General features: G+C 39.2%; 1 protein-coding gene across 1 annotated transcript; it reads right to left on the minus strand.

Annotated features, from left to right (window-relative positions):
- Window positions 1–28: 28 nt before the first annotated feature.
- zfand3 (zinc finger, AN1-type domain 3) lies at window positions 29–27,714 on the minus strand. The gene is made up of 6 exons (XM_061745117.1): window positions 27,423–27,714; window positions 15,533–15,573; window positions 7,140–7,325; window positions 5,703–5,768; window positions 3,969–4,169; window positions 29–1,251 (listed from the first exon to the last, which is right to left on the minus strand). Exons 1-6 carry the CDS (start codon window positions 27,470–27,472, stop codon window positions 1,097–1,099), a joined length of 699 nt encoding a protein of 232 aa, XP_061601101.1. The 5' UTR covers window positions 27,473–27,714; the 3' UTR covers window positions 29–1,096.
- Between the last annotated feature and the right edge of the window lie 200 nt (window positions 27,715–27,914).

Consider the following 27,914-nt stretch of genomic DNA (forward strand, 5'->3'; position numbering starts at 1 on the left):
CACACAAGCCACACACTTTTTTGAAAAAAAAAAAAAAAAAAAAAAAAAGACTATGGATTTAAAGAAGATATTTTCTAAATTGCCAAAGGCTTGAAGGAAAAAAAAAAGCGAGACAGAAAATCCTAAACAAATAAAATCACGTGATTTTTGACATTTGAGATCAACTTACGTGGAATCCGAGAACAACCAGTTTGCCGTCCCAACCACCAACATGTCTTTGATTCTATGCTGCAAGTTCTGAATATGGACTTTCATTATCCCCAACACTGCTATTGTCCACGGTGGCAAAAACTCTTTCACAGCAATCTTAAAGCAAAGGAGTAAAATAAGAGTTCGGCAGAGGCAAGGGATGCAAGTGGGTTGGGGAATGACGGCAGGTTGAGCTTACCTGAGGTGGGTGACAAATGGTGTTCGTGTTTCTATAGGGTTTAGGATTATAAGTGGTGGATAGTCTGGGTGTAAGACGAGACTTAAAGTTGAGGGTGGCTAGCTCACCACTTGCCTCAGAAAGTCTACACTTGGCGCAAAAACAAAGCAGCTCTGGTCTGACTTTGAGGTAAAGAGGACAGTCTATAAACAGAGCCAAAGCCATAGTGTACAAGAACAATGACCATTTCTTCCTCTTCCTTCTCCTCTTCTTGATTTCTTCTCTTCTTTTCTGAGGTAAAGAGTATAGTCTGTCTTCCAAGACAATCATTTGTATAAAGCATTGTATCGCCATTTCATTATTCACTTTTACACCAGTCATACTTGTGTAATCAAGAGCTTGCAAGAAAGTGAAGAATTTATAATTTCTTTGCTCTCTGTTGTTTTATCTTATAGTCTTTATTGGATTTTGCTTTTTTCCAAAAGGCATCTTAGCAGCAGGGATATGATCAAGCCAACAGAAGCAGGAAACAAACAAGATGCTGGTAACGGTGGAATTTTAACATAACAGGTCTGATTGAAAAAGAAAAAAGGATGGAAGTTTGTATTACAAAAAAAACAAACAAACTGTAAAAACCCTGAAAAACTAAGTGAGAAGGAGAGACAAATGTTATCCCTGTTAGTGCTGAGACACCATCTGAACACAGAGGTTGCTCCAGGGGAAGGCTGCTCATGAGCACTCCTCCCCGATGCGCTGGCATGAGCGGCCCACCTTTCGGTCAAGCTTGACCATCTTGAGGACCGCATCCTGGCGGCCGCGGCCCAGGTGGTCAAAGAGACAATCGTGTTGCTCTGGAAGACGATGTAGCATACAGAAGACATAACCTGGATGTGGTACAAGAGACGGAGAGTGGTTAGTTTACTGTGTGCCCACTAAAGTAAATCATAAAATCTCTTAAACATATTTTATGTGACCACAGGGAGGTGACGAGTCCTGGTCACCTTTCTACCAATGAACACATTGTATGCAACAGCCCCCACTTTTAATTTCATCCTGCAGACTACTCACATCTCTCACAGGCTCTGTCTCCATTTCAGCACTTCTAACAATAGACTTGTCGCTGTAGGAGGCTCTACAAGCTTAGAGGCTCTTACCATCTTCACTTCATGCAACACACATAACACTACTGGCTTTAAAAAAAGGGGCGATTAAAAGCCCAGATTGACATCTGCTTGCAATGAAAAAGCACTACAATCACTGCACACACATGGAGTAGTGTAGGAGAGATGGCTGCATAACACTTGACACTATATTCCCCCAATTAGAAATTGCAAATTTAAAGTTTATGAACAGGCCCACGAACATTTTGTGATAAAGTTTCCAATATTAAAGAATATAATGCTTTAAAGCTCAGAAGGTCGCTCTATAGGCATGGAGGTTAAATCATTTTAACAACACACTGAGATTTGCTCTTGTTTGGTCTCATAATCAGTCACTGTTTTATTTTATTTTGCTTTCATCTCTTAGTTGCCAGAAACGACCAATACAGAAGTCCAAACTTTGAGGGGTGTTAGCCAATACCATGGAAATGAGATCAGGAGAGCGAGACATTGATTTCTAAAATTAATCTAATATTCCTTCATATAAAATTGAAACTGGCATTTTTAGATGAAATTGCTGTCATGAATAATATTACTAAAAGTAAAAATAAAAAATAGCTTCACACATTGTACTATTAAGGAAACCATACACCTATGAACATAGATACACAAGTACAATTGTGCTTCTAAAACCACAAATAGTTTTGTTCCATGTCAGCACGCTTGTACCTCTGCTCCTATCCAAGCAGAGCTAACGAGGCTGCAGTGGCTCTAGAAACTCTCATCCTTACCAGATCAAACCAAATTTATATTCAGATAGTTTTCCAACCTCAGTTAAAATTACAGGGGATGAACCTCCACCTCAGTGGTTCCTCTCCACACAATTCTTATGTCTGGGCCCTAGAGCATCATCCTGGATGCCCTTTTAAAGACACACTTCATGCCTTACTTTGGTGGGGGTGCTGAGAGTGCCTTTGGGACACCACATACAGTATATTTCAGAAAGTACATTACTCACAGTAATTCGCTAATTATTTATAACAAGAAGTTCTCACCATCTCTGCTGCTGAGGAGCGTGCACTATACGTACAAGGTCATATGGAGTGCAGCCAATCTGTGATTATAATATGCTCAAACCAGTTTGTTTTTTTCCACATTTCAAAAAAAAGGTCTGTCGGCAACCGTATTAATTCTGGTCATGTAAAAAAAAAAAATAAAAACATCAGGGGATAAAAAAATATAAATACAAAATGTTTGGTCATGTAACCCATGGATGGTTATAACTTGTCATTAAAGTAGAACAATAATATTGAAAGTCAAGTTTACAGCTTAGCAGGTCCATTTCTAAAACAATTACAAAATATGTTAGTGGCTGTTTCAGACATTGGTCTAAGGAAATTGTTGTTCAAGTGCTGTAGTCGTTCTCAGTCTCTGATTCTAGGGCCTATGTCTGCAAGGTGGCTGAATGGAAGTAGTTAGGGTTCTGTTTTTGTTATGTCTTGTATCATATGGAGACTTTATTAAGATCTAATCCAAGTGCCTGTTTGCTGTCTAATACTAACATCTAGAAATATGTATGGCAGAGACAGTGTGTAGCAAGAAATGCCTAACGACAGTGACAACATTGGATGAGTGTTTGTGTTGGTGCTATCATTTCTCCCCCATTTACAGATTGAGAAGCATTCATGCTTTCAACTCATTACCAGATCTTCTTGGCTTACACACAGAGGAATATTATGCAGGACCATTAACAAAGTAAGCTGCAATTACTGCAACAGTCAGAAATCACTGTAATTGCCACCATTTCCCCTTTTAGTCTGTAAAAAGCATGTTTTTCTTGGTAAGCATTAGACTATTAAGGACGATGGCCTGAACATTAAGAGATGCCTAGTAGAAAAACGGACGTCAATTTCCAATTTAGGTATTATTGCATTGGTTTAAGAAAATTGTTCTTTAAGTAGTGAAGAGCTGTGAATTTATTAGTACTTTAATTTGTAAGCAAACAAGTTAATTAGCAGGCCAACGATTGGTTTAAAAAGCATTACTGTTTGTGGTAATTGGCTTATGTTTTATGTGCAATGAGAAACATTCAGGCTTTTTGTAATGGTCTCTCGGGGGTAAGGAAAGCACTTTGGTCATAGACATTCCCGACAACACACACACAAATACCACACATCAGGTAACAGAAACATTATTCTGCATAAGTAAAATATCTATCTATCTATCTATCTATCTGTCTATACACACACACACACACACACACACACAGAGTGGAGCAAAAAAGTATTTAGTCAGCCACTGATTGTGCTTATTCTCAAATAGTTGAGGTGTACCTGTGATGAAAATTACAGACCCCTCTCATCTTTCTAAGTAGGAGAATTTGCACAATCAGTAGCTGACTAAATACTTTTTGCCCCACTGTGTGTGTATATACATATATAATTCTTCCTGTGTTACATGACGTGCACGTTTAAATGTAGAGAGATGCATCATCATCCTACCACAGCGACAGGAACCCAGCTCTTGCTGAACAAGCTCCAGTTTGGTTTGGCAGCGATGGCAACGTTTGCGGCTCCGCTGTTTCGGGCCGTTGCGAGATGAAGATGATGAAGCACACAAAGATGATGGCGATTCCTCAGCCTCCGGGACTTCACCTATTCTTGCTCTCTTCTCAGGTGAAGCATCACTTTCTGATTCTGAGCCTGGAAACAAGCAAGTATACAGATGAAAAGACTAATCGCCATAAACTGTGCTCTATAACTGCAACATATTTTTATTTTCACAAAAAAAAAAAAGATTCTTGGATATAGTGTTAAAGTCTAGGTATATTTAGTCAGCTTTTAGTGTAATGTCACTCTTTTTGGAAGAAGAAAACGACGAAGACGAATAATAACCATAATCACCATGGCTTTCAGAAAACCAAGAAGAGTTAGAGGACAATTTCCAGCAAAATAGATTATACCCTTGTGGGTAGAAAAAAAATAAAGGTTTAAGAGATGGTGGGTTTGTTGCGGCTGCAGAGCAGAGGTATGAAAACCTGAAATACTTCTATGAAGCAGAATCTGACCACAAAAGGTGGGACCATGGTGGTTACCGCACCTGGATGCTCCGATTCGGCTTCATATCAGTCATCCAGGTCTTCATACCTCTTCTCTGCAGCCCCAACAAAATCCGCCATCTCTTGTTTTTTCTTCCACAAGTATATAATCCCCTTCAAAAAATGCACGGTTCTGCTAACTCCATGTGCCCCCCAACAACAATAATAGAATGAAAACACATTACTGTAGTCTGCAACTGGGAGACATCAGTTGTTGGCACACTGGGTCAACACTCTGCTTTATGTTAAATTTAAACAAAATATAGAGAGAGATTAATGGCTCTCCTGCCTTAGATTACATGATGCCCCGCATCAGTGACAGGAGGAGCCTGTAGTGAGCTTCCGCTGGTCGACTTTTCTCATCAATCCTGCAGACTTTTTCCCTGGCCAGGCCAAAATGCAGATCAGCGCTCAATAAATCTCTGAGAACTAGGCCAAGCTGAAGCCGTCCGACTCCCCCAACCGTCTTTTCTTATCCTTGTACATCTTTGTAGCAAATTCAACTATGCTTTAATTTAGACTTTGCTACAAACTGATAGCAAAAAACAGTTATAATAATAGTGTAGTATACAATAAGTTTTGCCCAAAAGAAATTATATATGTGTGTGTCTGAGTGTACATACATACGTACGTACATACATACATACATACACACAAACAAACCGGTGTTCTCATTTAGACAGCCATAAAAAAAATACCTACATTTCAGCCATCAAATAACTGATGAGTGATGCAGGTGTAATATAGTGTTGTACTCACATGATCCCAAAAGATTACACAGAAATTTGGCATCTTCATACGTATTTGCCAATCTTGCCTTAATGTCTTAAGTCATGTACAGGTGTGCAGTTTGTTGTATGACTTATGAGGGTTCCCATTACAATGTTACATCACCTACGTTAGGTCTCAGCTCATCAGTCACTACAATCACTACTTTTTAAATGGTCTCTGTTATCTTAAGGCTCTACTACACTCTGTTGTCTCAGATGAGAGAAGGCCATCGTGAAAGAATCATGGAAATATCTGATTGCAGCTCTGAATCAGCTGTCTCGTGTTGCACAATGGGAATGACGCCACAACCACCACCATAGCTCCAATAAAGGTGATAAAAAGAAGATTGTATTGGTAGAGGTCATACCTGATTCACATGAACGTTTTGTAGGAGTGGAGAGTGAAGCCGAGACCGTGTCCGTGCTGGATACTCCTAAAAGTTTAAGTGGGCAAAAGCAAAGACAGAAAAAGATGAAAAGTGTAACCATTAGAAAAGAGACACCAATAAGGCATTAGTTCCTTCCTCATTAGACAAAAGTATAATTTATCACAAGAGATGAATCAATAAAAACAGCAAACAATGTAAAATTAAAGAGCAGAATTGCATATAGTTTCAAGAGACAAAATAACAATCGATTTAATTGTGGTAAAAAATAAACAAACTGCAACAGATTGACAAATGGGTAAACTTGTGTTGCTGTAAGAGACAATTTGTGCCTGAAGAGAAAATCTGTGGAAAAATCTGTTCGGCTCGTTTGTGCTCTGGTACCACTATCCACAGAGTAGCAGGATGAAAGGACTGATACCAGCCTGTATTATGACCATTTGTTATACTGTCATATTTCTCCCTCTATCATTGTGATGAATATCAGTGCAGGAAAGAACAGAGTGCATATGTAGAGACTATGTCGAGATTGACACCAGACGGATATCAGGAAAGATTCCAGCCATGAGTATGCATGGTTTGATCCCGTTCTTGATATTTTTCTAAGAGTTGGTAGTTAAATTAATGTATCTATTTGACATCAGAGCCAAACGGATGTATTTTTCCTCTAATAATGCCAAGTTGTACTAAACTACGCTTGTTTATGATATCATTTCATGTCCATATAAGCAACATACTATTTAGGAATCTGCTGCAATTCCTTGATGGCTTTTGAAACACTGGACCAAGAAGTATAAGCTGTAATGTTATAGTAAATCTAGGAGGTAAATTGACAGGCACTGCTTAATTTGGCTTGTCCTTCTTACAGCATCTTACAGGCCAGTATCAAGAACAGAGGTATTTTTAATTAGAGAAAGACATTTCAATATGGTGTGTAATCATTCACTTTCATAGTATGTTAAAATATTTAGTGTTCCTACAGTGAGCAAGGTTAGTGTGAGAATTGTATGAACTGCACTTCTTTTTGTCCTGTACTAATTTGGCTTCCACAAATAACCGTGTCCCCGTATCACAATGACAGGTGGCCAGGCAATAGTAGGCGTCCTCTTCAAGCCTTTACTTCTGAGCAGGTACCCTTTCTTATTCTTTCTTTGTGTACCATGAGGACAAATATAGCCATGGCAGTGCCAGTCAAGGTGCTGCTACTGCTGTGTCAACTACTTGTTTTCTAATGAAAGAACTCATCCACTAAAAGCTAAAATACTTTGATTTCTATGAGTACTTATTTCATTGTGAAAGTAAGCATTACAAATCAAACTGATCACACAATACAGCCTTCCTGTGCTACATTTCAGAGTGGAAATGTTCCACTGTCCACAGGTCCATTGAAAGAACACAATAATTAGCTGCCGTCTTTACCGTTCTGAACAGGAACAGATGCAACTCCGGTCTCTTTTGGCAGGGGGGCCTCTGAGGTGTTAGGCATCGCAAGGGGCTGACTAATGCTGTTGTTTGTTTCATTACAGAAGATGTCTGTTTGACTGCTGCTGGTGCTTGAAGAGGCCTTTGGGGTACAATCAGTTTTTGGCTGTTTCTTCTGAGTATCTACAAAAAAAAAAGTAAAAAAGACAAGGGTTTTCAAGATTTGTATTATATACACATTTTCATGTTACATACGTCCATTAAAGGAGCTTGAGGCAAGAATAAGAAATGAGACTCATTAGCGCCACGACGACCGTCGGGGGTACTGCAGCCAACAGAGAAGCCGGCACGGGAGAACGCGCATGCAGCGTCATTTGACGTCACATCCGCAGGACAGCACGGGAAATTCGGGCCCAGAATTGCAGCGCATTTTGCAGCACACAGCCTGTTCAAGGCAACGGAGAGATACGCTAGAGGGCTCATTCTTTTTGGTTTGGAACGCTTCATCTGACATTATTACTAGAAAACTTAAAATGTATACGCATTTTTTTCATAAATCCTGCCTCATGCTCCTTTAACTTCCGAATTAGCAGAAGTTAATGGACGAATAGATGGTGACATAGTCCGACGAGCCATCGTTTCTGGGGTCAAACATAAAGTATACTGCATAGCGATGCATCTTTTACCTTATAGTTCTGGCACAGACTGTCAAAGCTTGTAATTATAGCCCAAGTGAGATAGAACAAAACATTTGAAATAGATTTATCTCTGTAATACCCAAATAAAACCTTATACTACACAAATACACACATTGAATGCATAACACCCCCACTAAGGTTATAAGAACATCAGGCATTTTCAATTTGGATTTTGGAAAAGGTTGTATTAAAACAAAATGTAAAACTGCAGTTTTATAAATTATTGACCCACTTTATTGTAGTTATAATGGTGTAAATAAATGCTGACAATGTACAATGCAATTCAATGAAGTGAAACATCAGCTTGATCCTTTAATCAACGTATGTAATAAAAGGAAAACAAATAAAATGAGACCTGGAGAGTTTATCTTCAAATATTTCCAAAGTTGTGCGATTCGAAAGAGCGGATTTAAGATGATCTGAACTGTTTAAAGCCCTGAACATTTTTCACCTTAATTTTTCTCGTTTTTATATGGCCCATCTTGCAATAACCATCTTTATACACCACTATGTAGAAACGCAATGATGAAAATGTTCCTTTAGTGGTATTTGCAGTGCTATGTTGGAGTATGTCATTTACTAGAAAACCAATTTAAAAAAATGTTCATGACTCTCAGGGGCATACTGATTTTGAAGCCAGTGATGATGCAGATTGGTAAGCCATCTCGGATCACAGCAACGCAGGTGTGCTGTCAGAACAAACTGGGCTTTTTGATGAGGCAGACGGTCTTCCCATGTGAAATTAAAAGCTTTATAAAAATGCACAGCACACTGCATCTCCTGAAACAACTATCACAGTGCTTTATTAAACCTGCAATGATTATTTTATGAATCCCGTTTTCATGAAAACACAAGCTTTCTAAAATGTTTAAGATTATGTTGGGATGATGTAAAAGGTAAGTTCTCCTTTCAATGTCAATTGTGAGATCACATGAGCTTTTAAGGAAATTCTACCTTACATAGGAAGGAACCAGCAATCTCCCAAAACTCTCATAATCTCTCACAATTGAACAGCTATAGCACATATAATGATATATGCATCCAATTTTCTCAGCCTTTGGTCATGTGTAAGATATTCCTCTGTCTAACACTGTAGATGAGTCAGAAAACACGGAAAAGTATAATATGGTCCCCTTTAAGAAAATGTAAACAAATCTGGAATTTGATGCAAGAAACAAACCCAAAAAGGTGGAAAAGTTGTGAGACAGTTGTAATGACGCCTCATCTCTCTTTTAACTGCACTTTATAATCATGTAGGATAGGACTGCAATGCATAATTGACACCGAAATTGGTCAAAAAATGTGATTATTGATTGGTCACATCACCACATATCCGTTTCATGCTGTGGATTGGATTAAGGAATAGTGGTGTTCATATTTCTATTAATAATGTCACTCAGTATAACAGCTTTAAAGAATCTGTTTCAGGTGGTTGATGCAACGTATTTTCAGAAATGCTCTCTGTCCACTGGTGGAAGTGTGCTCACACAAGTGTGTGTGTGTGTGTGTGTGTGTGTGTGTGTGTGTGTGTGTGTGTGTGTGTCCATTGGGACAGACCTCCACCGTGAGCAATACAGAGAGCAGAAAAAAAAAAATGTAAACGCCCGACCAAAGCCATGCTAAGCATGTTATTTCTGAAACTAAGGCCCAAATATATCTCAGAAACAGCTTTACAAAACATGATAAAAACTCCATAATTCTGTCAGTTTCCTTGGTATCTCTCAGTACTTAAAGCTGTCGGTGATGGCTCAGCGTACATTTACCATAATGTCTAGTGTATTATACGGTACACCATCTCTCATTTTCTACTTTCAGACATCATTTACATTTTTGATTTCCACCAACTGTCTTAGGAGTAACGGTGGTGAGAAGCTAACGTTACAAATGTGTGACCATAGACTGTATATAGGTCTGTTACACTCTGGTAAATCTGTCTGTGATGATCCGCGGTCGTACTTCAGAAGTCCTGGGTGCGCCGTAAAGACTTGTGAATGCGAGCAAAGCTCTATTTCTGTATGTTCCGTTCTTCTCTTCCTTTTGGCTGTTCAAGTAGGGGTCACCACAGCGACTCATCCGTCTCCATCTAACCCTATCATCAGCATCCACCCAAAGAACTTCATATCCTCTTTCCCTTCCAGTAGTTTTTTTTCATTTTCTATATATCTTTGAGGACTTATGGTTATGAGAAATAGTGTACTATGCCAAATCCTCTTGACGATGACTTGACGGTCATGAGGGGCTTTTATCCTAACTTAACTTTGTTTAATTTTTAGTCTTATTAGCAGCAAGATTTGCCATCACACAAGTTAAATAAATAACGGAATTTTTAACTGAAAAAAAATATTTTTCAGGATTTCTTGTTAGCTTGCATATGGTTTAAACAATCTTAAGCCAATTTAAAAATCTATGAGCTATATAAAATGGTTTAAGTCAGTGCTTCCCAAATTGGGGGAGCGCACCCCTAAGAGAGAGTGCAGAGCAATTGCAGGGGAGGTGCAGTATGAATGAATGGGGGAAAAAAAAGCTTGCACACTGCTAGCATAATCAGAGGTGTTGCTTGCCAACAGCCATACCAGGCAAATGCTTGGAGCCGCGAACCAGGGGGGGGCCAACCAACTTTGGATCGCAACAGTGACAATGAAGAGAATTTGCGATGACAGTGGTCAGCCCTAGAATACCCAGGGTCTCCGCCTCTACTGCATTTAACTTAAAAAAAAAAAAAAAACTGATCCGATCAGGTCTAATAAAATTAAGAGAAGCTATCCATCTGGCAGTGAGAAATTAAAGAAAAAACCAGGAGGGGCAAAAAACCATCAAGAAATAGGTAAGTGGTGCAGATAGAGTTCATTTAGCTCAGAGCAGCTCAGTCTGTCCTGCTAATGTTGAGTGTCACAGTAAAGACACCTCCAATCAACTTGTTTACTCAGCTAGCAGGCTGAAAATAAAATAGCTATCTTAAAAGAAAATTTTAAAAAACTTCTTTCTTTAGCTAACAAATCAAGCAAAAAAAGTCTTGAGGAACCACTGGTTTAAGTCATCTTGCAATTCATTATCTGATTAGTCGATTGACTGTTTCAATAATCAATAGAAAATACAAAAACAGTCGTTGGTTGCAGTCCTAATTTAGGACAAGTGGATGCTTGCTACAGTTTTGTGTCTTCTTGCTGTTTACAGGATTTTAGCTCTGCTAAAGATGCTCCATAACTTAAATAGGAGACAGATCGGAACAGCAAGCAGAGAAATCAAACATGTATCTGCTTCTATTGGCGACTTGACGACATTTTTACTATTCATGGGAATAAATAAGGTACAATCCTTATTTTTAATAAGTCACTTATTCAACATTACACAATGATAGCAAAAAAGTATATCTGGGGTCAACTCTGTTCCTGGTGTACCCATTCTTTTCCTTTTTTTTACTATAAATGGGCACAAAACCGTTAGTAATGTGAAACACCAGCGCATCTGTAATGTTTTGACTACGTCCTCTTATCATACAAGATACCATGTGAAAAATGATGCTGTTAGTGCTGCCTTTGTTTTAGTGTCTTTTTTGTTTTTTCATAATATTGTTGTGTTTTGGTTCTTGCAATGTAACAAAATGTTCCCATTTCGATGTGGGAAGCTGAAATAAATTACTTATGCTGCAGCATTTAAATTCCATAGACTTGACTATAGAAACACTTTACTACAACAGTTTGTACAATGTTGGAAATCACAAACCCAAACCGTTTCCAGGCAACTGCAGAAACTGAATTTTTGGGAAATGTTTTTGGGGAAAGCATTTGTGGGGAGTGTGGTGGGCTTGTAACAGAACTATAGAAGCTTGTGCAAACAGTGATGGTGACATAACTTAAAGGGGACCTATTATGAAAAACATGTTTTTTCTTACTTTAACATATATAAAGTGGTCTCCCCTCAGCCTGCCAACTCAGAGAAGGAAGAAACCAACCAAATTCTGCAGTGTCTGTACAGCCGCCCGGATGAGCCATCCAGTGTGATGTGGCTTCTACGAGCCGTTCAGATTCTGTGCATTTTCGTTACGTAACCAAAATGCAAACCACGCCCACAACTATAAAACCGTGTAACTGCATGCGAGCGTCCGACTATCGCATCGCACTGCGTGACATCGGACGCGTGACATCGGACGCTCTCTGTCCATTTTCCTCCAACCCCTTATTGAGGTTTTTGTAGTGAAATGAGGAGGTATCATAGAGATAACTTCTCATTTCAACTAACTGGATCAGCCGTTCCTCATCCATGACTGTTTCCTACAGCGCTTTCAACCGGCTTTCAACGCGAGTGACAGGAAGAAAATAGAAGCAGGGCATCCAACATATGTTCAGCTCAAAACGGCTTGCCGCATCGCGCTGGGCAGCGTCGCTGCGGCCAGTTAGGACAGTCCAATAGAAAATAAAGCAATGGAAGTGATTTTGTCGCTGACGCTCGCTCGCATGCAGTTAGGACACGGTTTTATAGTGTATGCAGCCAGCTGCTCTTCTGCCAAGAGCGACGCTTTGTGCCCTCCCCTGCTACACGTCATTCAGGCAGCCAATCAGCACAGTGCCTCATTATCATAGCCTCCCCGCCCGCTCAGAATCCCTCATAGAGAAGGAGGTTAGAGAATGGGAAGATAAAGACATGGCTCAGAGGCTGAATTTCTAATTTATTTAGAAAAAACTATCAAAATCTTGTTTTTAAGACATTCAAGGCCTGTTTAAATTAGATATTACATGCCATAATAGGTCCCCTTTAACTATGCAAATTACAGAGAACACATTTTCAATCATTGTCACAAACTATAAATTCAAAAAATTTGGTAAAATGATTTCATCACCCAGTCCTGGTTTCTAATCTTGCACGTCATGCAAAATGTGATATCTGGCTTTGTCCTGCTGAAATAACCACCGACCTCCCAGGAAAAGATGCTGCCTTCATTCAGTGGTTTTTGGCCTTCGTCTTGTGCTCTGAGAGCTCCCAAAACTTGTCACATATTTTTTTAACAATAATATGCACAGCTGATGAAGAAAGAACTAAACTCTTTTCAATTTTCTCCTGAGACTATTCTTTGATTTACTTGATTTTTGTCTAATTCTGTTCATTCTTTAGGTTTTTGTCCTGTTTTATTATGCATTTTGTTTAGAGATCCGTTTGTTTACTGGTTCAAAACATAAAACTTTTTCTTTTTTTTTTTTCTGTAACCTAGCTGTGTGATTCTGAACACTTCTGTGCACCAACTTTGGGGATTATATTGCATCTTTTCATTAACTAAACTTGAGGAATTTAAAATTTTACCTAATTTAGGTCACTGCTCGTCATTAAGGAGTGATTGTGGGTCACAAAGCCAGACCAAATGAGAACCACAATGACTGCTACAGCTTTGTCCATCATTGTTATGGGTTTCTGGTTTACTTTAGGGAATTTCTCTCATTTCTGAGAGGCAGGTTCCAAAGTTTGGTACCCTCTTTCCATTTGTCATGTGCTTTTTCACATGATGGCTCCTTACATACTTAATAAGGTTACTGGTGTGATTTTTAAAAACATTCCCAGCACCTCTGGAAACAAAAGCCTTGCAATAATGAGCATATGTTTTCATAGCGGAATTTTCCAGGCAACAATAATGCCATAACTCCAACATAATGTTAAATAGCCATATCTTATCCAATAACTCATGTGCCACTGCTTCTCCACATGGTGACTCAGAAACAGCTCGGTTGGCTTTTAGAGCAACAAAGAAGAATTGTTATTTTGTTTGTTAAAGTTAACAAGGTATCAGCTGGTGTAGTATTAGCTAATTACAGCCCAACTGCACTTTATAGGTTGAGTTACATTCACTGCTGTTACATGTACCGTATTTTCGCGACCATAAGGCGCACATATTTTTTTTTTTTTTTATTTTTTTTTTTTTTTTTTATAAAAGTGCCGGGCGCCTTATGAAATGGTGCGCCGTGTCTATTACCTGAATTACGGTAATGTAAGGCCGGCCACCATGAGAACGGTAAAAAGAGAAGGGGGCGGGTGAAGCCCCCGTGAGTTGCGGACGTGAATGAGACCATCCACTGAGCTGTTTAATGCGCAAACAGAAGATGAAGACTTTTAAGGATTTGCTTGATGTGTTAAGTGAAATAAAATACAATCAAACTAAGTTTTGCCCCCGCTCTATTTAAATAAGCACACTTGTGTGTGTGGGTTGAAGCCGCGGTGATGCGCGCTGCTCCAGCCCGACTTCCTGGTTCCCCAAGCGGGGTCCGATCGACCTGGTTCCCGGCCGCTTTGGGAGCAGGGATTTCTGGGGTACATCCCAGGTCTGATCAGCTTCACCCTCTGAGATTTTCAGCGAAATCTGTCGGTTAGAAACCCGGTACCGGATCCCGACATGCGCGTGTGTGTGTTTCGCGGCGCGACACACACACACATACTCGTTTATGTGGTGCTTGCCTGCCGCGCTGATGGACAGAAACCTATGGTGATTTTTAAAAGAAAAACTTTGCATAAGACGTTTCCAGCCGGAGTCATTATGGGATGAAAGGATGATGATCAAGTGACTGAGACAGGTCTGGAAATTCGGACTGGCGCAGCTGAATTAGCGGAGCGGAGCTCCTGTCGGATACAAACCCGGTACAGACATGCGCGTGTGTGAGCGGGACCAGCGCGGGGGGGCGGACCGGGACCCGGGACGCGGGACCCGGGACGCGGGACCCGGGACCGCCGCGGTCGGGATCCGCAGCACAACGGGGTATGAAAAGTTTATTTACTCTTGTGCTTGCCTGCCACGCTGATGGACAGAAACTGCCGGCTATGGTGATTTTTAAAAGAAAAGCGTTGCCTAAACAGACTTTTCCAGCCAGAGTGAAATGAAAAGGGCTGGTGGCTGAGACAGGTTTATGTGCGGCGACCCGGTGGTTTTTTTAATTCTTTAATGCGGAAACAGAAGATGAACCTTTGAAGGGTTTGATTGATGTGAAAAGTGAAATAAAATATCAAACTAAGTTTTGCTCCTGCTCTACTTTTAAATAAGCACTCTTGTGTGTGTGTTCTGCAGCGCGTGTGTGTGTTTTTGCAGCGCGCGTGTGTGCAGCTCCGTGTCTGTAGACGGCGCCTTTTGGGTCGGTGCGCGGTATGTGTGTTTTAAAACCAAAAATCACACACAAAACTGAGGGTGCGCCTTTTCACACGGTGCGCCGTATGGTCTTGAAAATACGGTACACTTTATTTGTTTGTGATTTATTTTTTGTATCACCCTGTTTTGATCCCACTTAGGGGAAGGGGATATTTTTTGAGCCTTTTATTTTCCTCCATATGACGTTAGACATAATTACATGGAAAATTTAACTGACCAATGCACTTCTTGTATGATGTTTGTGATGCATATGGTTCATTGTTTTACATTGAGCTGCTTAAAAAAAACAAGGAATCTTAATCTTTTTTTGTGGAAAGTTGAATAAACATTGGCATAAAGCATATTTGCCCTTTCTCATGTTAACAGTATTAAAAACATTTAAAAAATACGTAAAAGTAATTTAGAACAGCAAAATATTTGTGAATAAATGTCCTACTGACAGCCCATATATATATATACACATACATACACATACATACATATATACATATATATATATATATATAGTTGTTACATGGCTGTAAATGTTAGAAATAGGGCAAGCTGAAGACACAAACAAAAAAACTGCTTACCTGCAAAACATTTTGAGCAGAGGTTCTTAGTTTTGCTCGACCTGGGGGAAAATAGAGAGAACTGTGTTATTTAAGGAGCGTATGTGGTGCAAGAAAAACAAATGCCTTTTGTTGGTGGATGTTCATAAAGACAGAAAGAAAGGAAGAAAAAACATCTTTATAGGTCTTTACGGAACTTGGCAAGCAATTTCAGAGAAGAATGGTGATCCAGGCTGTGTCTTAAACTTATAGCAGACAAAAGAACTAATGAGTGGTAACTCTTATTTATAACCATTATCATTTATGCAAAAAATAAGAATATATGGTGCTTGTAGCATGTGGCTGGAACAGCACCCTTCTAACAAGAGACAATTATGCCTTTGGGCCTCATTTTGCATGTTTGTTACAAGTTTGAGATTTGGAAGGCACAATTAGATTTTTATCTATGCTAAAAAATAGTTTAGTGTTGTTTTTAAAACAAGGTTAAATAAAAGTAATCTGATGTTGCCATGTACTGCACACCAGTGATGCAAAGGTCATCCCACACCCCCCACTTCTATCCCGTTAACCTGCAAGTTCAGATCAGCTTATTAGAAGATACAGCAGACACCGTGGATGTCAGGTCAGTTACACTGTAGGGTCACGGAGTGTAAACATCCTTTCCATTTTCCATTCCTCGTTTTTCTTTCACTCTCTCCCACTTTCTCAAAATTAGACAGTCATGTACACATCAAAAGCTGTCCTAGCTTTCAATTAAGTAGCATTACTGGATCAGTCATCTAACCTTTACAGTTCTTTTGTGATGAGGTTCTTTAGCAGTGATTTGCCTTGACAGCACAGTACGCTCTGCTGCATCTACGGATGCTTTTGAACAAGTTTGATTCAAAGAAGTGTCAGAGACATTTCCTGTGATGTGTCGGTCACAACCAGTCGCATTTGTGTTAGCAGTACAAGGGCAATATCTTAATTGATCGACAGGTAATTTCAATGTTGTGAGTGATCACATCTAACAATCTTTAACTGTATTGTAGAACCTTGCACAGAACTGTTTTTCTCAACAATAACTGCTACCATTTATGACAACTCTTGCATTCCCTCAATATCCTGGCTTTATATACACACTAGTTTTTGCATTATTTATTGTACAAACAAATCACAAAGTTACATTTATTCAAATCCGACTCATCCTGTTTAACTTTTGCCAAGAAAGGCCCTTCTTGAAACCTCTTTTGTTATCAAATTTACTCCATTATTACTAGCACCTGAGCTTGTACTAATACAGGATCTACACTTTTGTTTTTTTAAATACCCAAAGCAATGTTAAGAAACATGCGGTCCTGCAAGATTTGTGAGATTCCACAGGCCTTATAGGATTCCATTCCCATTGCAGCTGTCCGTAACGCATGACTACATTCAATAGTCCTTACATTGAATCACTGAATTGTGAAGTCAGTGGTGAGCCATTTTTACTTTAACTAATTCTGGGCAAGAAAATGGCAACAGGGTTGAAGAAATCAGTATGTGGACGCAAGGTAGCTACAATTTACAAGTGAATTCCAATAAAACTGCCAAGTCACCTATGATGTGTGTGTTGGCAATGTGCACTGCTAGCATCATAACCATTTAATGACTCAACATATGAGCAATTAAACCACATCAACTTTCCCTGTTTACCAACTACATTACTTTTTTTTTTTTTTTTTAGTTTTACATGTCTGAAACTGAACATCATCCTCCTGTTTCCTCAAGGTATTATCCCTTCCCAAGCATGGAAAAAGCTTTGAAATAAAACAGTTATTGTTGTGAAGTTGATCGCTGAAGCCTTGTGCATTTCAGTGGCACAGCTCTATTACAACAGATGGCTCTTGCTTTCCCTTGAGAAGGTTCCTCTCATTTCCTCTCCAGCCCTCGTCCTTACTGTCTGGGCATGGAGCGTGACGGTCGCCGCTATCAGTCACATACTATTTATTTTGGGCGCTCTGTTGCACACCTTTGTCCTCTTTTCTAAATGTAGGGTCGGCTGCAGTCAACCTGAGGGCTGTCCGTCAATTTGCAGGTGTGTAGTCTTTGGTGTAAAGGAGAAAACAAGTAACAATAATTGAGAATAAGGAGAAACTTCATCATGAAAAACACACAAAGCGAAAGATGGCTTAACTACTTATTTTCTGCTATCAACCTTACATGTCAGAGATTCATTAAGGAAAGAAGAGGGGAGGACTGATGAAAATTAAAATAAAACCCTACTTTTAATGCCATTTACCTGAGAGAAGTTTGAAAAGAGTGCACACGATCTGTCTATTTAATAACTGGTTTACTGCTGTTATTAATGATATCTGATTACAACAGACAGGAAGGTAGACAAGACAGGAGGACAAACATACAAGAGGTATTAGGGGATTTTTTTTGTCATTTCAGAGTAAAAAGCCTGCTTGCAGCAGCAAGACAAGTCAGTATTCTATGAATGAAGTAATTGCATTTCCCTGTATTTAGGATGTATTTTATCTAAACTAATTCAGTTTCCTATACCTTTGCTAATTTAATAACTCTCAATACCTTTGGCAGAGCTATGATCATTACTTTCAGCATTATTTTCAGCTTATTTGCATAAAAATAGATAAGCATCTGTGCATCTGTTTTAGAGGAAACCAGTATGTGAGTTTGAATTGTGTCAAGGGCCTGTTTCACAAAAGAAGTTCAACAAACCGAGTTTAAAAAGTTTTCGGTTTCAGGAAAGGTGTTCAGAGTTGGTTCAGTCAACTCTATGAGTGCACTGACTGAGTTATGGCTACTATTAAAAGCCAGTGGAGCCCCGATAGTGATTCACTATGGCAATGCATAGTAAGCAGAAGTGATCTTCCTATTTTAGTTCCCTAGAGTAGAACATATTAGTGCAATCCTATAATAAATATAAGCATACATTCAGACATAAGTGAAACAAGGCTGTTGTGGCAAAAGAGGAGAGTTAAAGTCAGAGAAAATTGCAGAACGTGTGAATGTGTAGACAAATTAAAATAATTAACAACAGTTTTTTGTATAAATGACGAATGATGTATGTGGTTCTCTGTATATCATGTAGGCGCAATCCTGGGAGCAAAAACAAGAAAATGAAACAGTTGAAAATGAAGTAGGTTAAAACATTAACTCAAACAAAACAAGCCTGTTTGTATTCACTTTAACAAGCATTTCCGAGGAGTGGAAGAATCAAAAAATAAAATCATCCAAGCTGGAAATATGAGTGCATCCAGTCACTGATAAATCCTGAAGGGAAATTTCTTTACTCACACAAGTCTGAGCAGGAAACTAATTATTTTGAGCAATTAATGTTATCAACTTTTAAATCATGTCAATTAGGCTAATTGACGACTTTGTGGCTACTGGAAAAAGAATGAAACTACAACGTATATATGTGTGAGTTGAAAGGGAGAAAAAATGGGGGGGGGTTTGCCCCTATCGGTTTTGATCGGAGTCCTCAAAATAGTTCAAAGCAGGCCGATCAGATGACGCAGAACAAACACAGCCGTGCATTCCCACATCTCAGACCCAGGTCTCCTAAAGGGGCGTGGCTGTCTCTACAAAACATCAACACTGAAAATGGCATCGTCGGCATAGCAGTTTTACATGTCCGAAAAGGACAACAGATTTGCAGTTTGCAATGTGTGTGCATAGGAGATACCCCGAGGAGGAATGTTATAAAAGAATTTCAACACAACGAACCTGATAAGACATTTGAACGTTTCTCACATCAAGGAGTATATTGAGTTTTCAAAGATGGCGGACACTAAGGCAGCGAAAGAAAAGGAGCGTGCACCAATGAGAGTAACTCAGCTGAACGTAACAGAGACCTATAAACGACAGCAAGAAAAAGAAAGAACTACATCGTAAGGTAATGGATTCATATGCCTTGATCATCAGCCGTTTTTCGTTGTAGAAGACATCGGGTTTAAACACGTCGTTAGCTGCTTGGATCCACGTTACGTGCTGCGGAGTCGTGAACATTTCACTGATGAAATCCCGTCGGAGTTGTACCAAACTATTTACAGTCACATCCAAAGCCTTAAGCAGGACGACAAGATCGTGTGAGTCGACTTCATGAGGGACATTTGGAGCTTTTGTGTGAAGAGTTGTGCTTCACTCACAAGAGTTTCCTGGGTCACACGCAGCAGATGCTATCGCTAAAGGTTTCGCAAAGCTTTCATAATTCATTTTTATTTTAAGATTTTAATTCTTTTTTCACAGGAAAACTAAGGTTTATAGTTTACAAATTGTATCAACTCTAAGAGGGTTAAATGTCTACTGTTGTCTGTGTACTGCACATGTTGTGTTGTACACATAATTACTGCCATAAGAAAGCTTAAGCTAGTAAAGTAACTTACTCTTTGTAAGCCGAGTCTAAGTCGTCTCCAAGAGTCTGTAGAGGGTGAAATATTGCACATTGCCTCAGCCTGCAATACATTTTTTGGCAAGAACCAAAGACATCTCCTAATTTTTACACCTAATAAAATAATGTCAGTGTTATGTATATGACAACAACAATATTGACAAATTTATGGATTTCACGTTGTGATCGGTGATCACAACGGCAATATTGGGATCGGCAAATAGTGCTTTTGGTGATCGGCCCTCAAAATCCTGATCGGTGCTTCTCTAGAAAAAAACCCAAATAATCAAAGTATGTGTTTGCTGTTCCTCTTCTATACAGTTTCAGCTGATTCAGTTTCAGATTGTTCCATCTCGCCCAAAGACTGCATATACCAGTATAGCCGCAGGCCATTGTGCAACAGAGTAATGTGCAGCAAGAAGAGTTGAGTAACCGCTCACATCGCGATTTCAAAATCACGTTTTATGATATTGCGATATTATCGCAAATGCAATTAATTGTTCAGCCCTAGCTAAAACAACTCTGTTGGAGGCCCTTTAAAGAAAGCTCAGTGACGAGAAGATACAGTTCACTTTGATCACAGCTTGATAGTCTGCTGTTTCTAAGTATAATAATACAAATTATACATTGTAGCAAAGAACTATATAACTACTATTCCTACTAATAATTTTACACAAGCAAAATCATAAGACAATAGAATATATGCTAAATAAAAAAACCTTGCTTAGAGTAGAAAAAAAAATCTCATTAAAAAAAAAAAAATTGGAAGAGAAAATTGCAATCGTTGCACCTCTAAAGTATCAGATACAACACATTTAAGGCATTGTGTTACTGTTTAAAAGTTTAAAGTTCAGTGACAAAACAAACTAGCATAGGATGAGAAAAGGAGTTCCTGCTGTACAGGCATTGGAGCCTAAAAAGTCAAAATTAATACACATTCAATATATTAAATACATTATATACATTTGAAATGTAGATTTTTTTTAAAGACTTTTCAAATTAGGAAAACAGCTGAAAAAATTGACAGTAAGTTTTTAATGGCCTTGATGTGAAACTATAGAAATCTGCACGCCTGTCTTAATATGTTGTGTTTTTCAGTATAACATTGTTTGGGCCTTTTGGGCTGTTGTTGTGCATGGCTCTTACATATTGGTAGTTTTGCTCTGAAAGATTTTTTGGGTGATTATTGATGACAAAAGTTAAGTAGCACTGTAAAATCACTTTCATTTGGAGCAATATTGGCCAAACAAGTGCCAACCAGGAAGGGGAAAAAAAAATGGGGAAGAAAAGAACACGGCTCATAAACTGGTCAGGACTGAAAATGGAAATCCACCCCTTCAGCCGACTGGTTCACCACAAAAACGCAGTTGCCACAAGCTACTGATATATAGTCATCTGACCTTGTATCAATAAGCCTCTGCACCCCCTCACTACTCCATATCTGCCCACCAGACATTTTCAAACTTTTTCAGTGTTTAGCTCTGCTTCTTTAGCTTTGCCCCATTGGCTTTATTGTTATTTTCTACTTAAAATGCACTGTGCTTTACATCACTCTCTCTCTTGGTCTGGTTGCATTTCCCACTGTAAACAATCTGTATGAGTGTTCACCTGTAAGCGGCCCGACACCCTAGTTTACAGACTGATACAGAGTTTGCTTGTTTGGTCCGAACCACAGTTTGGATAAGTTTAGATCACCTGCCCAAACAAAGAGGACTATCTGAGAAAATTAGTTCAGGTCCATTTTAAAGCGAACCAAACAGCTCTGGTATGAAAGCAAAGATACACTAACCTGCCAAAAAATGCTTAGTAGAAGTAAGTAGAAATCAAGAATAATAAGACTTAAAGCCACATTTATGTGTTCCAATTAGTAGTTACGTGTACCACACCATGTATATTAGAGAAAAATTAATCAAAGCAAAACACAGTAATACAGCTCGAAGAGATGACCACTAACAGTAGAGGGAGCGCAAAACTAAACTGAATCTAAGACTACAGTTACATACAGTCAATAACCCGTTTCTAACCGGAATATTAGCAATAACCCGGTTTTGCACGGCCATGTAAACACCAATAACCCCTTTGAATAATTGGAATTTGCTCATATTCCGGTTTTTAAAAACCCGAATATGACCTCTGAGTCACTCCTTTTCTAACCCGAATATTTGGTCATGTATACGCCCAACGGGATATCCCCATCAAAAGGAACATGATTTTTTTTTTTCTGCGCATGTTCTTTTCGCAAGGAATCTTGCTCTTTTGAGTCCAGGAAGTACTTATAAACATAGCGAAACGCAAGACCAGGGGCCTGTACTACGAAGCAAGTTCAACATACCCAGGATATCTTTTCCTTATCCAGATTCACTAACCCGGACAATTGCAATCACGCTAAGCGGTCACACGACGGTGGTTATCAACTCGGTATATCAACCCAGGTTTCTCCAATCTGGATATGAGCGCGTGCACATAAAAGGGGCGGTGTTTTCAGCGCATGACCAATCGCAAGCATGGAGAAGTCCGCTGTCAGAGCCGCTTATTTCAGTAGCGAAGAGCAAACAATAATTTTACGGAAATATGATGAGTATAGGCATATAATACAGGCAAAAAGCAACACAGTTGCAGCTGCAAAATGCAGGAAAGACAGCTGGCAAAAGATCGCCGACTGTATAAATGCGTAAATTCATAGGGATATAAACATATATTTGAATATTCTGGGAATCTTAATCTTAAACTGTAAACCATGATCAGCAATATTAAAATAATAAAAGGCTTGCAATATTTCAGTTGATTTGTAATGAATCCAGAATGTATGACATTTTTTTGTTTTTGTGTTTGCATTACAGAAAATCACAATATTCAAATTTTCTGAGACAGTCCTGTATATATTGGTTCTATAACTATTGTTGTTGACCGATAACTTGTGCTGATGCTGTACCAAAGAATTGGGTTTTTTTATTTATTTTATTAAATTTTTTATTTTTTCAGGAGGGGGGTATTTAGTATTTTAAAGTGACTTCTCAGAATGTTCGAGGGACGAAATTGAAAATCCCTTTTTTGCTATCCCCTTACAAATGCATCTTCTTTTTGATTTCTTCTTGATTTATTTATTTAATTGGTATTAGTTTTGGATTGACTGTACATCGGATTTTGGGTGATGATTTGTTTCATTTATTCATTGATTGATTTATTTTTTATTTTCTCCTCCACCTCTTTTTTCTTTTTTTCTGGATCGTTTATACAGGTACTCATCAGGGAAAGCAAAGGGGTTTTGGCGGTCCCTGAATACGCGTTCTCTTCGGAGGGATCCTCTCACGATCCGCGCACCGAGCTCCACTGGATTCTCTTCGAAAGGGCATGCCATTTTCCAAGAGAGCTGATTGGTCAGTGGGCGGTGCTTTTATACCCGGCGATCTGTATCTCGAACATAACCTGCTCCGGAGCAGGTTAGCTGTTCAGTATAAGTTACCATGGCGATGTACCCCGGTGAGAAGTGAACCACCGTCGTAGTCCTGAAAACCCAGGGTTAAACCTGAAGTTACCTCGCTAACCCCAAATCCCGCTTCGTAGTACAGGCCCCAGGAGGAGACTAATCGCTTCAAAAATGTAATGAAAGATATGAACATTTTGGCATTTGTAAACGGTAGAAAGTACGGGGATAACGAGATTTACAAAAAGGTGAGCGAAAAGTTGCGCAAAGCAGTCTCTGATGTCATGAAGAATACCAAATATACTTAGCTTGTAAACATCATAAATGCTATTTGTATTGAAATATCGTGGCTGACAACGCAAATATTTTTGTTTTATATCACATTCATGCTTAATTAGCAAGTCAGTGGATGAGCTTATGCAAGCTTTAACTGTGATTATGCACATTTTGAATGTTATGTGAATAATTATGGGATTTAAAAAAGTGATAGTTTTGGCAAAAATAAATAAAGAGAGAATAATCAGATCAACCACATTTGCATCCACTGACTACCATCAATATATTGGAAGTATATGTATGAAATGTGTGCCTTGTTGATACACGTCAAGTGAATCAACAAATGCAGTAATCTGTAACTTCAAGTCAATTTTAAACATATGTGGAATGTTATTTTAAGAAAGACGAGGCAAAATGTACTGATAAGGAAAGGAAACTAAACAAAAAAAGATAGACTGTCCAAATTAAGCATTTTGTTGCTAGTACGGTATATACATCTCTGGTATACGTATTTCAGCAGTTTAACGGCCAACTGTCATGTTTCTCTTAAAACCGCTTTTGCACTTCCATCACTGTGTGGTTCGAAAAGTAATGAAAGTTATGTGAATAATTATGGGATAAAAAAAAAAGTGATGGTTTTGGCAAAAATAAAAAAATGAATAAAAAGATCAACCACATTTGCATCTACTGACTACCACCAATATAATGGGAGTATATTGTATGAAATGTGTGTCTTGGTGATACAACAAATGCAGTAATTTGTCATTTCAAGTCAATTTAAAACATATGAATGTTATTCTAAGAAGGACGAGACAAAATGTACTGATAAGGAAAGGAAACTAACGCCTGAATTATGGTTCTGCGCTACACCAACGCAGAGCACACGCCGCTGCCGTGACGCCGTGGTGAACCCTTTGTACTTCTCTGTCACTCCATTTTGCCGCGGTGCAATACCCCCGCGACCGCTAGGGGGGTGCGATCTTTTCCTGAATGGTTTATCCGACTTTTCGGGTCACAGTGAATCAAAGAGATAAGGACAACTATTGTGCAAAAAAACAAAACAAAAAAAAGAAAGAATGAAGAAAAGAGCGCTGAAAGTTCACGACTGCTTCACGAACCAGAACCGGAAATGCGTTGCTACCAAGCAAACCAGTCTGCGTTTGGTCTGCCACCTCTCGACGCGTAGTTACAATTTGTGGGAGGTGCGCGTCAGGCACGGCGTGGCCTGCGGCGTGGGGTGCGCAACGCGGCACAACCTGCGGCGTAGGCACGGCGTCGATTTGTTGCAGAACCATAATCCAGCCTTAAAACAAAAAGATATCATAGACTGTCAAAATTAAGCATTTTGTTGCTAGTATATGCATCTCTGGTATACGTATTTCCGCAGTTTAACGGCCAACTGTCATATTTCTCTCAAAACCGCTTTTGCACTTCCATCACTGTCTGGTTCGAAAAGTAATGAGAGTTATATAAATAATTATGGGATAAAAAAAAAAGTGAGGGGTTTGGCCAAAATAAAAATAAAAATAAAAAGATCAACCACATTTGCATCTACTGATTACTAGGGCTGCAACAACGAATCGATAAAAATCGATTATTAAAAGCGTTGGCAACGAATTCCATTATCGATTTGTTGTGTTGCACGATTATTACGTCACTCACTAAAGCCTGATTTATGGTTCCGCGTTAAATCGACGGCGTAGCCTACGGCGTAGGCTCTGCGTTGGTGTAACGCGGAACCATAAATCAGCCTTAAGTCGCGGAGCTGAAGTTGAGGTATTTCGCCCGGACTACATTTAATGCGGCACAACACGCTGATGCCGCGCACGTAAAAAGAAGAAAGAGGGCGCGGATTTGTTTGGTTTTAGTAACATGCCATGCTCAGGCAGTCTGCAATGGACCAGATGGGAGACACATGTAGCTCAGTGCTTAACTTTTATTTTTAACCCACTCTATATTCTTCTGGTCCGTTCTCCTATATGTTCCCCCTCTAACCCGGTACATACATAGGTTCCTCTAAACATCTGTTCTACAGTTTTAACTAAAAGAAAATGTGCTCCAATACAGCAGGTCTGATCATTTTATTTTGAACACTGCCAAAACTCAAAATCTTATAAAGACTTTAACTTAAAACATAACTAGAACTTAAAATTTGCTTGACACAAATGAAAGTTCAATTGAAACACGTGGGAAAAACACCTAACCTTTTAAGTAATGTGTGTTATCAGGTGTAATGGCATTTTTAGGTTAGAAATAAGAAAACTTCTTGGTAAGATCCTTAGTTTTTTGAGTGAAGGCAGTGAGAGAACAAATTGTAATGTTCAAACAAATCCTGTTTCTGATTTGTATTTTTCTTTATTTTTTATAATGTATTTATTGTTCTGACAGCTCAGGTCCCTTTTTAAACAAAGTATACCTCTTTTGTGCACTTTATTTTTATATATTTGGCAGATGTAAAGCATACATGTGTACGTTTTCTGTGTTAGTCCATTTAGGTTTTTTTTTTTAATCAATACTTTAAAAGCTCAGGGATGTTCAAGGAGCAACCTGTTTGTGAACTTTCTGAAGAATATCTGCACTGTGAATTTGCACTGTCAGTTCTGTTTTCGAATGGTTGGAATTTAATGCTTTTTTTTTTTTTTTTTATCCGATTCAACTATTAATCGAAAAAATAATCGACAGATTAATCGATTATTAAAATAATCGTTAGTTGCAGCCCTACTGACTACCACCAATATAATGGGAGTATATTGTATGAAATGTGTGTCTTGGTGATAAAACAAATGCAGTAATCTGTCATTTCAAGTCAATTAAAAACATATGAATGTTATTCTAAGGACGAGACAAAATGTACTGATAAGGAGAGGAAACTAAAACAAAAAGATATCATAGACTAGTCAAAATTAAGCATTTTGTTGCTAGTATATACATCTCTGGTATACGTATTTCAGCAGTTTAACGGCCAACTGTCATGTTTCTCTTAAAAACGCTTTTGCACTTCCATCACTGTGTGGTTCGAAAAGTAATGAAAGTTATGTGAATAATTATGGGATAAAAAAAAGAAGGGATGGGTTTGGCAAAAATAAAAAGATCAACCACATTTGCATCTACTGACTACCATCAATATATTGGAAATATATTGTATGAAATGTGTGTCTTGTTGATACAACAAATGCAGTAATCTGTCATTTCAAGTCAATTAAAAACATATGGATGTTATTCTAAGAAGGACGAGACAAAATGTACTGATAAGGAAAAGAAACTAAAACAAAAAGATATAATAGACTAGTCCAAATTAAGCATTTTGTTGCTAGTATACGCATCTGTCATGTTTCTCTCAAAGCCCCTTTGACGGTGTAGCAGCTGACTGACTGTTCAACATATAAACTTCCTACGTGGACCAGCCTGCATGTTATTAGTGTCTTTGTCACTACACCTGCCACATTAGCCGGGGGCTCGTCCACCTTCCCTACCCGGTGTTTTTATTCCCTTTCACGGGGACAAGGTTACCCAGGCCAGCCGGCGTTAGCTCACAGCTAAAGGCTGATTTATGGTTCCGCGTTACACCAACGCAAGGCCTACGCCGTAGGGTACGCGGCGACGAGCACCGTAACGGTACGCGTACCGCGTACCCTACGGCGTAACCCTACGGCGTAGGTCCTGCGTCGATTTAACGCGGAGCCATAATTTAGGCTTAATGCTACAAAACAATGAGGAGGGGGTAACGACGAGAAAAGCGGCTCATCTCGATCCTAGTAGAGCCGCTAGCTGTTGAATGAGAGAGTAAAAACACGTGAAAAACGAGGAATGAGGCAGGTTTTTTTGGGACGTACCCCCAGAAGCCGCAGGGGCAGCGCGGGGGAAGACTCCCGGTGTCCCCCATGTCAGGCCGACGAGAGCCGGCGTCCGCGGAGCAGGCGAGTCCGGGGATGGACGAAGGGCCTCGTATCTGCCGATTAATTTTAATCCTCTTCGCCCTCGACACAATCTGCAGTCCCGACTCAATGATCACTGAGAAAAGTCAGCCTTAAAATGAGCGATTTGCCCCCGGCTCCCATAGAATTGAAGCGTTTTTTTGTCGACGTTGGAACCGTTAAAGCCCACAACGGACACTGGGCCGATCAGCTGGGAGCGGAGCAAACCACTGACAGAGAGGGGGGGGTTCCCAATAAATCACCCGAACCACGCTAATGTTTGCTCTAAATAAAACAAAAGTGAAATGTATATGACTATATAAAATGTAAATAAACATATGGAATAGCATTTGATTTATTTAGATAATGTATTTTAAGTTTGGGATTTTTAGAAGAAGTTGAGTTGTAATG

The sequence above is a fragment of the Cololabis saira genome, chromosome 2 (genome assembly GCF_033807715.1).
Source record: "Cololabis saira isolate AMF1-May2022 chromosome 2, fColSai1.1, whole genome shotgun sequence".
Lineage (NCBI taxonomy): Eukaryota > Metazoa > Chordata > Actinopteri > Beloniformes > Belonidae > Cololabis > Cololabis saira.